The sequence below is a fragment of the Xenopus laevis genome, chromosome 4L (assembly GCF_017654675.1).
Source record: "Xenopus laevis strain J_2021 chromosome 4L, Xenopus_laevis_v10.1, whole genome shotgun sequence".
NCBI classification, from domain to species: domain Eukaryota; kingdom Metazoa; phylum Chordata; class Amphibia; order Anura; family Pipidae; genus Xenopus; species Xenopus laevis.
The window spans coordinates 51,684,350-51,700,266 of NC_054377.1; the positions used below are offsets into that span (position 1 = coordinate 51,684,350).

Consider the following 15,917-nt stretch of genomic DNA (forward strand, 5'->3'; position numbering starts at 1 on the left):
TTGTAATAATCACAATTGTGTATGTGTAATGTGAGAGTGTGTCCTCCATGCTCTCATCCGTTTACAAATTTCCTATGTCCTTGAGTCTGCCTTGAAATTGGTTTCAAATGCTGCAAACTATGTTAAGGTGAGCAGAACAAGGTTACTCTATTCTCTGTAGGGTTTGAATAAATACAGTCAGACAGAAATGTGAATGTAGAAGCTGTAGGATTAGCTTTAAAGACTCCAAAATGTGAGTTTATGAAAAACATCAGGCGACAAGGTTTGCACAGCCGTTAATATAATATATAATATAATTAGTACCGTAATTGTTTTCCATGATGAACAGTTTTGTGTTAGGTTATTGGCTGTCCCAGATCTGTAGTCCCCACTCTTCTGCCAATAGATTAAGGTATCCTTCTGCCTGGCCAAATATCCTGAGGAATAAATAGTCAGATATCCTGCAAGTAGCTTGTGTGTAGCCAAAGTCCTATGTAAGATTATGAGTAATTATAAATAAAAGGGATACGTATTGTGCTCCATGTGTTCATCATGAAACCAACAAACAGGCTAAATATTGGAAATATATTCCAACATTGTTTTAAAAAAATATTTACAGAGCTAAAAAAGTTGGCTTTTTGTCTCGCCATGTACAAGTATAATTCAAGTTTTATAGAGGCCTGATTAACAGTTAACAGCACTGTGAGAAAGAGTGTGACTAAAGATTTCAATTTCTTCTTCTGTTGACAGTGAGATGCAATAAGTATAAGATTAGATCACGCTTTATGTGCATATTCTATATACTTTTAATTAAAATAAGCTGGAGGGTCTTGAATTTAGGTTGGCCAATAGGATTACTGGAAAAGAGGTGCTTAAAGGGATCCTGTCATCGGAAAACATGTTTTTTACAAAACGCATCAGTTAATAGTGCTGCTCCAGCAGAATTCTGCACAGAAATCCATTTCTCAAAAGAGCAAACAGATTTTTTTATATTCAATTTTGAAATCTGACATGGGGCTAGACATTTTGTCAATTTCCCAGCTGCCCCTGGTCATGTGACTTGTGCCTGCACTTTAGGAGAGAAATGCTTTCTGGCAGGCTGCTGTTTTTCCTTCTCAATGTAACTGAATGTGTCTCAGTGGGACATGGGTTTTTACTATTGAGTGTTGTTCTTAGATCTACCAGGCAGCTGTTATCTTGTGTTAGGGAGCTGCTATCTGGTTACCTTCCCATTGTTCTTTTGTTTGGCTGCTGGGGGGGAAAAGGGAAGGGGTGATATCACTCTAACTTGCAGTACAGCAGTAAAGAGTGATTGAAGTTTATCAGAGCACAAGTCACATGACCTGGGGCAGCTGGGAAATTGACAATATGTCTAGCCCCATGTCAGATTTCAAAATTGAATATAAACAAATCTATTTGCTCTTTTGAGAAATGGATTTCAGTGCAGAATTCTGCTGGAGCAGCACTATTAACTGATTCATTTTGATTTTTTTTCCCATGACAGTATCCCATTAAAGGAGAACTAAACCTTAAAAATGAATAAAAATTACATATTTTATATAATGAACTTATTGCACCAGCCTAAAGTCTCAGCTTCTCAATAGCAGCAATGATCCAGGTCTTTCAACTTGTCACAGGGGGTCACCATCTTGGAAAGTGTCTGTGACACTCACTTGCTCAGTGGGCTCTGAGCAGCTAACCTCAGGGATCACTGCAAATTAAAAAGCTGATGATAGTTGCATTTCTGTTTTGCCATGTAGTAATTATCTGTATTCATATTCTATATGTACTGTATATTTTGAGTCAGTCCCTAAGCTCAGTAAGTGACAGCAGCACAGCGCATGTGCAGTGAATCAACAGAAAAGAAGATGGGGAGCTACTGGGGCATCTTTGGAGGCACAGATCTTTACTGCTAAAGGGCTGTGGTTGCCTTGGGCAGGTACAGAAGCCCCAAACTTAATGTACAACATTTCTAGTCTACTTCTTTAGTTAAGCTTTAGTTCTCCTTTAAGGCAGAAAAATCTTTATGCTTAAATATGAAGAGTACGGTACATTAGACGTTTTCATTTTTCTATATTCACCAGTGGATCATTCAAGAGGACAAGAGATCATTCCTTCTAAATGATAAGAAAGGAGATGTTATGGTTTTATTATAATGTTGTATTGGCAGGTACAATAGATCATTTGAAGAAAGGGTGGAATGTTTTTTAATACAGGGGTACTGGTATTTATACTTCAGAGACATTACATTATACAGGAAGAATACATTTTTCCTCTTTGAGGCACATTAGAGTCAGCATTAAATGGAGTTGTGTCAGTACCTCCTGTATCATTTAGAATTTTTTCTTATATTGATGGATGAGTGGTGTTTACTCATCTACTATAAGACTTATTAACACCTATTTACTGGGCTGTTGACTGTAGGTGTATATTGCTCCTTTAACCACAGAGCTTAATAGTGAGCACTGGAAGATTTGCATATGTAGAATATTTACAGAGTGCTGCCAGCTCTGTGTAATGTTAAGAAGCTGTGCACATTCCCAGACATTCATACATCACGTCTTATGCACTGTATATCAGAACTGAGTCTATTCCAGACTCCTTGGCAGCAGCCTTGGGAAAATACCATCCCACAACTAATAACATTCCCACTGCCCACCACCCTGCCACCCCCAATCATAAAAAGTTGACAAAGAAAATTGACAAGAAAATGCCTAAGAAATGAGGTACCCTGACTTGTACAGTTCAATCAAACATGAATCTTCCTGGTGTGCCAGTATTACACTGTGTATGATGTGCTGACATTGTGCTGCTCCAACCCGTCATGGTTCTGTTCATATGTGTATATATGTATATATATATATGTACATTATGTATATATATATATATGTGTCTGTGTCGTGTAGAGTGAAATGCACAGTCATATGTACTTACGGGTTCAGATAAAAAAAAAAGTGTGCTTGTTATGTTTAGTGAGTGGTGTGAATAGTGTGTTCATCAGAGTGATAGTCCAAGAAATGGTTGGTGGAGGATGCTGGGAGTTGTAATTCAATGACAACTGCAGGACTACTGGTTAAAAAGCAATGATTTATATAATGATGGGGATATACCCAGGAGGGCCGACCATTCCACATACTTTGTTCCAACTAGATTGCATGCAAAATATTATAATGTAGTTTGTTATTTATGGTATGTTCTGTACTGTAGGCCAGTCTGCTACTCATGGTATGTTCTCTATCAGGGGCGATCCTGGCCCCTCCGCCGCCTGAGGCAGCAGCACTTGCTGCTGCCCCCCCCCCAGAAATTCGCTCTTAAAGTACCAGGAGCAGCATTTCTGCTGCCCCTGGTACCTAGTGGGGCGCTGCCGCCTGAGGCAACAGCCTCAACTCGCCTCATTGGCGAAGCACCCCTGTTCTCTATTTTAGGCCAGTCTGCTACATATGGTATGTTTTGTACTGTAATCTAGTCTGCTACTCATGGTATGTTCTTTACTATAGTCCAGTAAGCTACTCATGGTATGTTCTCTGCTGAAGGCCAGTCTGCTACTCATGGTATGTTCTGTATTGTAGGTCAGTCTGCTACTCATGGTATGTTCTTTACTATAGTCCAGTCAGCTACTCAAGGTATGTTCTCTATTTTAGGTCAGTCTGCTACGTATGGTATGTTTTGTACTGTAATCTAGTCTGCTACTCATGGTATGTTCTTTACTATAGTCCAGTAAGCTATTCATGGTATGTTCTCTGCTGAAGGCCAGTCTGCTACTCATGGTGTGTTCTGTATTGTAGGTCAGTCTGCTACTCATGGTATGTTCTTTACTATAGTCCAGTCAGCTACTCAAGGTATGTTCTCTATTTTAGGCCAGTCTGCTACGTATGGTATGTTTTGTACTGTAGTTCAGTCTGCTACTCATGGTATGTTCTTTACTATAGTCCAGTAAGCTATTCATGGTATGTTCTCTGCTGAAGGCCAGTCTGCTACTCATGGTATGTTCTGTATTGTAGGTCAGTCTGCTACTCATGGTATGTTCTTTACTATAGTCCAGTCAGCTACTCAAGGTATGTTCTCTATTTTAGACCAGTCTGCTACGTATGGTATGTTTTGTACTGTAGTTCAGTCTGCTACTCATGGTATGTTCTTTACTATAGTCCAGTCAGCTACTCATGGTATGTTCTCTGCTGAAGGCCAGTCTGCTACGTATGGTATGTTCTCTGCTGTAGGCCAGTCTGCTACTTATAATATGTTTTGTACTGTAGGCCAGTCTGCTACTTATGGTATGTGTTCCCACATAGCAGGGACACACAGGCACCTGAAGACTGAAGAAAGTCTAAATAAGTAAAAGATTTCCATAGGGGAATATATACAGGTATATAGACCATAAATTCAGATTTAGACCATTACAAGTACATTTTCCAAGTGAGAGGTTTTTTTAGTGTTATCCTGCCTGAACTACCAAGTGGTTGTATTACTCCAAATGTTTGTGTAACCTCCACAATGACACTGGAAGCTAATGACCACAATTTTGTGACTCTGGAGACAGTTCTAGAACTGTTTCTGATGCTACATCACCATCGTTTCCTCATTACTAGCATTTCACAAGTTAAAGGACCAGTAACACAATTTTTAATTATTTAAAAAAACAAATGTATATACATGACTTACCTACAATATGCTGATCTTTCCTGCTTTCCTGAACTAGTTTAAAATGTGTATGCATATTTGGAAGGTGAGTAGATATAAGCTATAGAGGGCAGCTTGGGCTTACATATTAGACATTGCACTGTATGACAAAAACATAATACTGCAAGCAGGACAAATCTAAGGTTTCTTTCATCTGAGATGGCCATTATACCCTCCTGCAAAATTGTACTTAGTACCAGCAATATCTATATTGTTAACTCTCTATGCAGGTTATAGAAAGCCAAGAGAGTTGTATGGAATGGTTTAGCTGGCTAAGATGTATTTGTACCAGAAAGAAAGGAACTGCAAAGAAGAGCTAACGAGGTTGCACAGCCTTGTTAATAAATATAATTTGATTGTGTGTGTAACTTGGAAACCATGAAAGGAATAATTAATGCCTTAAAAAGACTAGTACTCTAAATAGTAGTATGAGTTGGGGCATATAGGCTGACCAGTATTTTCATTACTCAGATATACTGCAATCCTTACAACTGTGAAACCAGATCGGGGTACATCATATTTTTAAGTGTTTTTATATTTCATTAATTCCCTCTTTTGATTTTAAATGAACTATTAAATGTTATGTTTTATTGAGTGATTCCTTCTTCTACAGATTAATGGAATGCCAACCGTTGCTTATGTAATTAGCACCCCTTACACTATTGCACTTTATTAACTCCTAATTGTTTATCACAAGAGATAATAATGACAACACATCAAAGTGTGGACACAATGAATTTATTTTGAATGGAATTATTTGCACTCATCAAAAAAATTTTTTTTAAGGCATTAATTATTTCTTTCATGGTTTCCAAGTTACACAATCTAATTATATTTATTAACAAGGCTGTGCGACCTCGTTAGCTCTTCTCTGCAGTTCCTTTCTTTCTGGTTCAGATTCATGTTGATTTTTAACAGCTGTCTGCACGTCTAAAGGTGGCCATACACGAAGAGATCCGCTCGTTTGGCGATGTCGCCAAACGAGCGGATCTCTCTCCGATATGCCCACCTTGAGGTGGGCAATATTGGGCTGATCCGATTGTGGGCCCTAGGGCCCAACGATCGGATCCTAACGAACGGGAATGGGCGGTCGGATCGTGGGACCGCATCAACGAACAGATGCGGCTGAGACTTTCGACCAAATCTCGATCGTGGAAGCCCGTCGGGGGGCCCGATACTCGGACTCGGTCTGTCGGCAGCTTTTATCGGCCCGTGTATGGCCACCTTAAGATTACAGGACTTCTAAACAGTGGTGATGGGTGGTTAGAAGGTGCGGAAAAACCAAGGAACCCAATTTGTAATTTAGCTGGCTAAGCCCTACGTATCAGTTATGTTAGCCATCTGGCTTCTTGTATGGGGAATGCAAAGCAACAGAAGAGTTGAGGACGGTTATAAGTTTGTGACATTGAGTCTGACCAGTCAGTATCAGCAAGAAAATGATTAAATACAAGCTATTAACACCTTTATTGTATCCAGGGGAGCAACCTCATTAGGTGAAAAAAATATTTACGTCTTAATGTTGTCATAAGAATAATGCAAAGAGAGAATATGTGTTAATGTAGTTAGTAGAGAAATGATGCAGTTGAGAAAGACAAATCATTGGCAGAGACTTCACAATCTGATGTAAGGCTAGTGGCAAACAGGACTGTTCCATTTCCCGAATTTGATGGAGATCCATATCGCAGGCACTTCCAATGGATGGGGCAGGGATCGGTCAAGTCCCAAAGGCACAATAACCACCATTGCAAAGGCAAATATAAATATTTACACAAAGTAAAAAGTATAGATGATTGTTTACCAAGGTAGTAGCTTCCCTTCAAAAGAGAACACAATAAAATAAACATGTTCCAATGGCAGATGTGAGAATGCAGTGTGTGTTGTGTATGGAATTCCGTGCAAATAATACCAGTTTATATAAATAACGACCCCCCTCCCTTCAGCCATTTGGCGCAGTGCATTCCTCAGAACCTTTCTTGTTTGGAATGAGGTAAATTCCTGTGACTCCTGTAACAGGACCATACCAAGGGAATAGAGGGCGGGGAGGAGCAGCAGCTGGTACATTCTGGGTCACAGGGGACCTCTCAGTGCAACTTAATCCTCCCACTCAGGGCAGCTGGATAATCAATTACTGCTCTCCACTTTAACACCTGCCCATGGCTGCGGACTCTCTGGTCATCGAGGAGTGAAATGTTCTAATCCAGGCAAGTATTTGCATAATGCACATTCGCTGTGCCCAGTGTATCAGTACTGCTGGGCTGTTCCAGCTATCTACTGGCAAAATACAGCAGTAACAAAAAAACAACTGTTTATAATCCTTTATATCTACAGCTCTAAGTTTATCCCATTTTTAAGAGGTTGTAACATAGTAAGTTAAGGTGGCCATAGATGCAAAGATCCGCTCGTTTGGCGATGTTGCCAAACGAGCGGATCTTTCCCCGATATGCCATTAACAGGCATGACTATATCGGGGGTAATCTGAACGATCAGATTACGATGTGCCATGGGCTCCGGCGGGATCGGTCGGGTCAAAATCAAACCTGAACGATCGACCAATCTCCGCCGGACGAAAGATGTTGGCACACGCCACACACGATAAGAAAATCGTACGAATCCTCGATTCGTACGATCGGATCTGTGTGTCTATGGCCACCTTTAGGTTGAAAAAAGACACGAGTCCATCAAGTTCAAACTTTGAACTGTATTTTAACCTGCTTAACTGCCAGTTGATCCAGAGGAAGGCAAAAAAAACCCATTGAAGCCTCTCCTTTTGCCTCAGAAGGGGAAAACTTCCTTCCTGACTCCAAAATGGCAATGGGACCCGTCCCTGGATCAACTTGTACTATTCGCTATCTCCCATAACCCTCTATTCCCTCACTTGCTTTGTTACTATGTTTTGTAAAGCCATACACACATTTGCCTATTTAAAGAAAATATCATCCTTAGCAGCTTTCAAATGCACATTTAATAAAATGTTTACCGGTTTCAGACTTATATGTAAATTAACGTAAATGCTATTGCAAACAGTGCCGATCTGCTGTTGATTGCACTGCTGATTCTGACTACTGAAACAATGTAGCCAAAGCCAGACCGGTGATGAATCATGCAAGACGTTGTGGGGAAATTGAGTTGTGAATAGAGGAAAGTTGACTTCTGCTACATTGTGTCAAGAGTCAGAACCAACTGTCAGAAAGGGGCAGACAAATGCAGCATTTAATTGCAATTACATTTAAAAAGACTTATTAATGTATATCAAAAATGTATAGAATCCTAGCCCCGCTGGAATCTACAGTTTAACCTGCTCAACACGTGCACATGCAGAATTCCTCAATGATGCCCTCTGTGACCTATCCCTTTAAATGATTGCACTAGAATGTGTTACGGTTAAAGGAACAGTAACACCAAACAATGAAAGTGTTTTAAAGTAATGGAAATATCATACTATAGTTCGTATAAACAAGCTGCTGTGTAGCAATGAAGGAAATTGGAAAAAAAGACTATATGCCACAGGTTAAATAGTGGATAACAGATAACACCATTATGTTCTACAGAGCTTATCTGCTGTGTAACCTGAGCGTTTTCTCCTTTGAATGGCTGCCCCCATTGCTACACAGCAGCTTATTTATATAAACATCAAGGGGCACTAAATGAAACTTGGCAAACTCCAAGGGCAAGTATAGCGATGGGATACAGATGCCTGAGTGATATTAGTATTTCCCCATGGCAATCTTTGAGGTTTTCATTTGTATATGAGTGATAAATACCTCCAGTCACTGAAATAGCAGCCTGGACTCATAAGACTGACACAGCACCGCTCAGGGATCTTCTAAATCTGTCAATGGAATTGGCGGGGGTTCGTGGTAACATTTTTAGCACCAGCGGCTCGATGAAGAAGTCTCCTGAAAGGCTGACATAGCTCACATACTATAAAGATATGGAAACATTTACAAATATATCTTGCACGCTCTCTCATTGCAAATTCAGTTTCACCAATATTTATTTTGAATGCAGATTATGTCATATGAGCATTTGTGTGTATCTCTAGAAAGACATGCTATGGGTTACTAGACCTGGGACAAACCTTCCCCAATGAATTTTCGTCCTCTTGTCCCTTTAACATGTAAACTTGGATTTCCTTGATGAAACGGATTTGCAGCTGGATCAGTGCTGTGAATTGTATTCTGCTAGAACAATCCTTGCTTAATTTAAACAACTGTTGTCTAGTAATGAGAGTAATGAGAGTAATGAGAGTAATGAGGCAGAGCAAGAACTGTGTATTACACTGGGAGACAGGAGAGACTCTGAGCCGTCTTGTTATGCCATGGAGCACTTGTACAATACAGAATTACGATTTCCAATGTGCAATAAGGGACCTTGCTAGAACAACACAGACACATATTGTTAAATGCCAACATAGCAGAATGTACATTTGGGCCACATCCCTGATCTGCCCAAACTACTCCCAAACCTGCTCACGGCTCCCCTTTTGTTACCAGATTCTGAGCCAGATCTAGGACACTAGTAGAAAATTCATGGACGGCACATTTAAATAGTCTGAAATCTATGCAGCCCCTCAACCTGCATTTATTAGACATGCCATTGATGATGAGGGACTGTGAAGGACTACTTGAAAATTACTGTAGAATACAGGGCCGCCATCAGGGGTGCACAGGGGGTACAAGTTTACCGGGCCTGAAGGGGGGCCTGGCAGTGCTGATGTTTTTGAAACGGTGCCAAAGCAGTGCCTCCTCCTTCCAAAGTCCTGAACAGCCGAAATGCAGAAGTGCGAAAAAGCCATCCAGCCAAAGTCCCAAAGCGGCGAAAACACCCGAAGTCATGAAAACAGCCGAAATTTAATTTCTGAAGGGGCGAAAAGACCCAAAGTCACAAAAGGAGATGAAGTTGAAGTCCTGAAGCCACGAGTTCAATTCCACTGAACACCAATGTGTGTGTGTGTGTGTGTTTTGTGTGTGTTTTTTTTAATCCTCTGGTCACCAATGTATTATTAATACTCTATAGGCCCCCTGCCAGAATAGAGCCAGCACCAGCTTCTGCTCCGTGTTCTAGAGGCCTGATCCAGCCTTATTGTAGCCCTGCTTTAAATGTAAGAAATGTCATTAAATGCCAGAATGGCTTTATATGTCTTTCTGTCTATGGAGAGAAAAACCAAAGATAAGCAATAGTTGTGAATAGGGAATATTTTTCCTGTTGCTAAAAGGAGATGGATACTACAAGGCAACATGTTTCATCATGTTTCACATGTTTCATCAGAAACCAACTCAGGATTGAGGGTTAATTAGGCCTGTGTGACACAAACAGTCAGAAGTCTAATCAGATATCACTTAGCAGAGACTTGGTCCCAGTGGTGAAACGTGTCAGGTCTGTGCTGTTATATATCTGAGTGAGGAGTGAGTGACTGGCACGGCCCTGGTGTTCTCACAAGTTTCCATTCATAATAACACAAGTAACCTGAGACATGCCCACTAGGGTGGCATAATGTGCTGTAATTCCCCTTGTCTCTTCAGTCCAGCAGTTATGTAAATGTAGAGACACTATGCACAGGATACACCCATGTTTATATAATAATCATAATCATTACAAGTCTGGCTTTGATCCTTGAATATAAAATGTATTCTGTTTTCAGCATTTTCAGCACATACCTTTCCTGACAAGGGGCTCTGAAATGTTATACATAAAGGCTTATTAGTAGGTTCTAAGTCTAGTAAAATGCTCTTTGAAGCAGGACTGGTTGATTTCTCAGATATTTTACTTTTTTTGTGGGGGGGGCATTATTACTCATTTGTGAAGATTCTCATTCATCCATGTCATGGTATATCTGTAGAAATAAGTCAAAGCAACTAGATTTGCTGTATTTTTTGTGGCTTTTTACACAGACCAGTACCTGCTGTTTGTCTCCCACCATCCACTAGATCACACACTGGGGGTATCCGAACCCTACATCACAGAGCAGACAAGATCCCCACCAGCACTGAGGCTAAGGTGAAAGAGTGAGGCTCTTAAAGGAGAATTCAACCCATAACTAAAAAAAAAACCCTATCCCCCACCCTAAGTAAACCCCCCAGCCTAGCTGCCCTTAACCTTTTACTTACCCCGCAGTGCAGATTCAGGGATCGCAGTTCACCGCAGCCATCTTCCGGGACTTCGTGTCTTCTTCCGGTGTTTTGGCAATTTCCGTCCATTTCGGCACATGCGCAGTAAAACGGTAAATTGCTCCAACTGCGAATGAGCCGCTTCGCCGATCTCAGTCTCAGCTGTGGCTGTGGTAAACTGTGATCCCTGAATCAGCGCCAAAAGTAAAAAGTTAGGGGCATTTCACCGGGGGGAGAGGGGTTTACGTAGGGTAGGGTTTTTTATTTAGTTACGGGTGAATTTCTCCTTTAAGATGTGTGGGTATCCAGATTGGGCTTTTGTTAAGACTGGTAGAAAGAGAAGCAATAACACCAAGACTACTGGTGAAGGTGGAAAACAGGACAGGCAAAAGAACTTGGTCCTCCCATATGTTGCTGGGGTGTCAGAAAAACTTAGAAGGATTTTTAATAAACACCATGCCACTGTCTGCATTATACCCAGCAATACATTGAGGCACAACTAGTTCACCCAAAAGACCCAACCCCAAAGCACAAGAAGACTAACATTGTGTATGCAGTGCAGGGCAGTGAGGATTTGTATGTGGGAGAAAACAAACAGCAGTTGCAATAGCGTATGGCGCAGCACAGAAGAGTCAGCTCCTCTGGTCAGGACCTACATCTAAAAGAAAAAGGACACACATTAAGACTGCCAAATCCAAATTCTAGACCGGGAGAGTGACTGGTCCAAAAGAGATGTTAAAGAAGCCATATATGTAAAAATTGAAAAAACAAGTTTGAATAGAGTTGGAGGGGGTGCAACATCTATTGTCTGCTGTTATGGCTCCTCTCCCTGGAAGGTTTAATAACACCAGGAGGGTGTGGCTTGTATGAGGTTTGGAGACACAGATAAGACACTGCCATGCACTATGTAATTAATATATTTATTTAACACAAAATTATTACAAGTTTGGTGAATTTGCACAAATAAATGCCTGAAGTGAGATAACGTGCATATTTAGTTTTTTTGAATAATTGCTTTGTGCTTCTGGACCCAAGCACGTTGCTCACTCTAAAACGGCATATGACCATATTATCCAATATATTTAATAACACCTCAAAGCTCCGATCTTGCTAATACAGTCGACAGCTAACTTCATGACATCCTTGCTGATTATGATAAACAGATTATGCTGATTGGAGCAACATTCCAGGGTATTTATTCCAGAGATCTTTTTACAAGTTATTCTGAATAGAAAAAGCCATTCGGATGACTGGTGAAACGTCTTTAAGCAAAAACACAGCAAGTCCAGTTGATTTGAATTATTTTCTACAAATATTATTTCTCATGTTTTCAGCATTACAAATATAAAGGGCAGAAACTTTGTTTACACTACACGCAATTCAATGATAAGCCAAATGGAACCACATTTCACCTTGGAATCCAGGCACCTACTCATGAGTCAGGTTATTTTCCTCCAAAGACTCCAAATGAGTCAGTTTGGGTATAAATTGGCCAACCTTACGGTGCTAGAATAGGCAGCTTTTTATATTAACATGCAGGCTGCTCAAGTCCTCACACACAACCTCGCTGACTATTCCCTCTGTGTGTTCCTTGCAGTTGCATTGCTTAATGGTTTGGGATGAGAATTCTCCAGAAACCCCGGTGTTCTTTCCCTGGAGACAGCGAGGCAGAGGGACTGGCAAGGGACACCGGGTTAAAAGAGCCTGGGTGATTCCACCAATTAGCGTGCCTGAGAACTTCAGGAGGATTCCTATGCTTCTCGTACAGGTATGTAACTAATGTTAAGAGTGTTAAGAGATTGTTTCATCACCCAGAGACAAAACAGAAAGGGTTAAACAAATAATGATTGGAACATACTTAGTCATGTAGTACACAAGAGTCATAAATATCCTAATAAACGGTGCTTAGTGATGTCATCAGCTATAACTGATGCTTAGTGATATAACTTGTGTCACATGACTTGCTGAAACTTTTATTTAAACGGGAACTATTGTGAAAATGAAAATTCAATAAAATATTCAGCATACTGATATTATAAAATTTCTAAATACAATCAATTAAAAATTCTGCATTGTTTCTGAAATAATCAAGTTTATCTTCACTATTCCTCTCTCAGCATCTGTTTCTCTTCATTCTGTCTTCATTCAGGAGCTGGGTGTCAGATATTCATTAACAGATCCAATTGTCAGATATTCATTGACAGTAAGATCCAATATATCTTATAGGGGGGGTCTCCTTTTGCCTAGAAGATGTATTAGAGGTCACTCTATTAAAATCACAAGACATCATGTCTACATGCAGGATTCGTGCAAAAGGCGGTTATTTTGTTAAGATTTTGTTTGTACTGGAATCAGTTACTTGAGTGAGCTCTAATTCATCTGCTAGGAAAGGAAGCCCCCCCTATAAGATATATTGTATCTTACTGTCAATGAATATCTGACACCCTGAATGAAGACAGAATGTAGAGAAACAGATGCTGAGAGAGGAATAGTGAAGATAAACTTGATTATTTCAGAAACAATGCAGAATTTTTAATTGATTGTATTTAGAAAGTTTATTATTTCAGTGTCATTTTCGCGATAGTTCCCCTTTAAATAAGAAATAATGTCTTTAAAAAAATCCTTTAAACAAATAAAGCCTTCTTTATTTAGCAGCATCTCCCTTGAAGCTCCACTATGGGAACTCAAAGGGAAAACTCACCTTTTGCCACATTTCTTTGGTCATTCTCTCACAAAATCTATTTATACCCGTTCCCTTCCGCTCACACCTACCACCCAATTCTCCTTCTCGCTGGTCAACTAAAGGTAAAAACTATTTTACAGATGATACAAAGTTTTACAGATTTGTCTCAAATATTAAAAAAATGGTTTTGATTCGGTTTCCGATTCAGACAAATCTCTTGACTGTTGCATTTTAGCAAAATACAAATGTAAAGAATTTGGTGTAGCCCCAATATGTATGCTCTTTAGGAATGCACAGAATCCGCTATTTTGGATTCGCCTGAATCCTTTGCAAACACCGAACCGAATCCGAATTTACATAAGCAAATTAGGGTCTGGAAGATTTCCCTCCCACCCCTAATTTGCATATGCAAATTAGGATTTGGGTTCAGTTCGGCCTGGCAGAAGGATTCGGCCAAATCCTGCTGAAAAAGACGGATCCTGGATTCGGTGCATCCCTAATGCTCTTGTTGCTACCTTTATGGAGCCTCACGCGCTGACACATGTTTCTACTCATCCCTCAGCTGAAATCAGACAAACAGCACCATGGCAGTGTCATATACAGCATTAAAGGGCCAGGGGTGGATGAAGAACCTCGGGGAATCTTTACTATCAACAAAAACACAGGGGAGGTTTACCTCAATGCCGTTCTGGACCGTGAGAAGATCGAGCGATTCAAGGTATGCTCTAGGAATTTGGATATGATACATCGATCGCTCATTGTCTGATAAACATTACAACACACCTCGAACAGATTGTTGGAATTTACAGGAAGATTGTCTCAACAGAACAATACTGTTGAAATATCAAGGCACACAGCTAAGGGGTATCATTTATAAAGATAAAAGAACGTTGGGCAGTGAAGCATAAGTGTTTTATGGTATCTTAACTTAACATCATAACTGATGGAATTCGGATATGTGTTTGAATTGAATAGTAGCACCAAGGACATAATGCCATGTGAACAAATGACACCCCTTTAGTCTGTTTGTATATTATACCCCCCCACTGAGACATGGTATGGGTAATAGGGAGACATAACTGAATTTAAAACTGAATGGTACATAGAACAAGGTTTCTAATAGGCTGGGCTTCCACTATCTTGAAAGTTACACTTTGTTTCTGTTTCTTCCTCTTTTTTCCCCACCAAGCTTGAAGCATTTGCAGTGGACGAAGGAGGATCAACGCTAGAGGACCCCACTAAGTTAGAGATTGTAGTCTTGGATCAGAATGACAATCGTCCAGTGTTTGTGCAAGAAGAGTTTACTGGGCGTCTGCTGGAGGGAGCCATACCAGGTAAACTCAAAATCCAAGAAAATCCTAAATGCTGGATAGGAAGGGGACTAATAGCTGTAACACATTGTAAAATGTTCTTATTCCAGGTACATTTGTTCTCAAAGTAGAAGCCACTGATGCAGATGATCCAAGGACAGACAATGCTGAACTTAGATACTCCATAATCCAGCAGGAAGCTCCAGAAATGTTCAGTATAAACCAGAATACAGGGGAGATCAGAACTGTTCAAGTAGGACTGGATAGAGAGGTACAACACTTGATAAAGTGGCCAGTCATTGTAAAAAGCCCTTAAGAATCTGTGATACTGTGTCATTTTCTCCATGGAGTGGCACAACTTTGCTCCTTATTTGCAACATCTTGTCTTCTCCAGGTAGTTGGATCGTACAATTTAACTGTCCAAGTGGCGGATATGATAGGGGAAGGGCTAACCAGCACTGCCAGAGCTATTATCATCATTGAGGACATCAATGACAACCCTCCAGAATTTATGCAGGAGGTAAAAACATCAGCCATAAACCTCTATGCAGTTCCATATTGCTGTTAGCTTGATAATGGGCCGGGAGCAGGCCAGAAACATTGCAGTTGTCAAAGATCAATAGTCATATGTTCTCAGTAAAGGCTTTTTAACTTCACTATTCAGTGGTTCCATATTGCTGTTTGTCAGGGGCTGTAATAGTGTGTATTGCTTTGTGCACAGTTATTGAAGCCTATTTATTGATGCAGGTATGGGTCAGGCACATTTTATTAATCTTTTCATTCAAAGATCAATATAAGGTATATATGGGTGCATTTTATGTAAATAATTTTCAACATATTAATGTATTAGGTGTAAAAAAAAAACCTTAATCTATGAATTGTTTGTTCTGTTTTCAGTTCTCCATGGAGGTGCCAGAGAATAAAAGCAATTTGGGCATCGGGAGGGTGAATGTTACAGACAAAGACCTCCCTGGCTCTGTCAACTGGAGGGTGCGCTACTTCATCACCAAAGGAGATTCCAAACAAGCGTTTTCTATCCAGACTGATCCACAAACAAATGAGGGAATATTGTTTCTAATCAAGGTAACTGAAATCATACAAAGGTTTTAACTAAACTACCAAGGGACATAGCACCCCTAGTGGATAAAGTAAGCAAATGCA

At 40.2% G+C, this 15,917-nt stretch overlaps 1 protein-coding gene across 4 annotated transcripts in view; it reads left to right on the forward strand.

Moving 5' to 3' along the window:
* The window catches only part of cdh15.L (cadherin 15 L homeolog), a 51,148-nt gene that overhangs the window by 28,526 nt on the left and 6,705 nt on the right, over nucleotides 1-15,917 (forward strand). For all 4 annotated transcript variants that reach the window (XM_041590164.1, XM_041590165.1, XM_041590163.1 and 1 more), the window contains exons 2-7: nucleotides 12,361-12,531; nucleotides 14,009-14,164; nucleotides 14,636-14,780; nucleotides 14,867-15,027; nucleotides 15,151-15,276; nucleotides 15,654-15,839. In XM_041590164.1, the coding sequence (XP_041446098.1) occupies nucleotides 12,373-12,531; nucleotides 14,009-14,164; nucleotides 14,636-14,780; nucleotides 14,867-15,027; nucleotides 15,151-15,276; nucleotides 15,654-15,839 (933 nt within the window). In that variant the 5' untranslated portion in view covers nucleotides 12,361-12,372. The remainder of the gene's footprint in view (nucleotides 1-12,360; nucleotides 12,532-14,008; nucleotides 14,165-14,635; nucleotides 14,781-14,866; nucleotides 15,028-15,150; nucleotides 15,277-15,653; nucleotides 15,840-15,917) is intronic.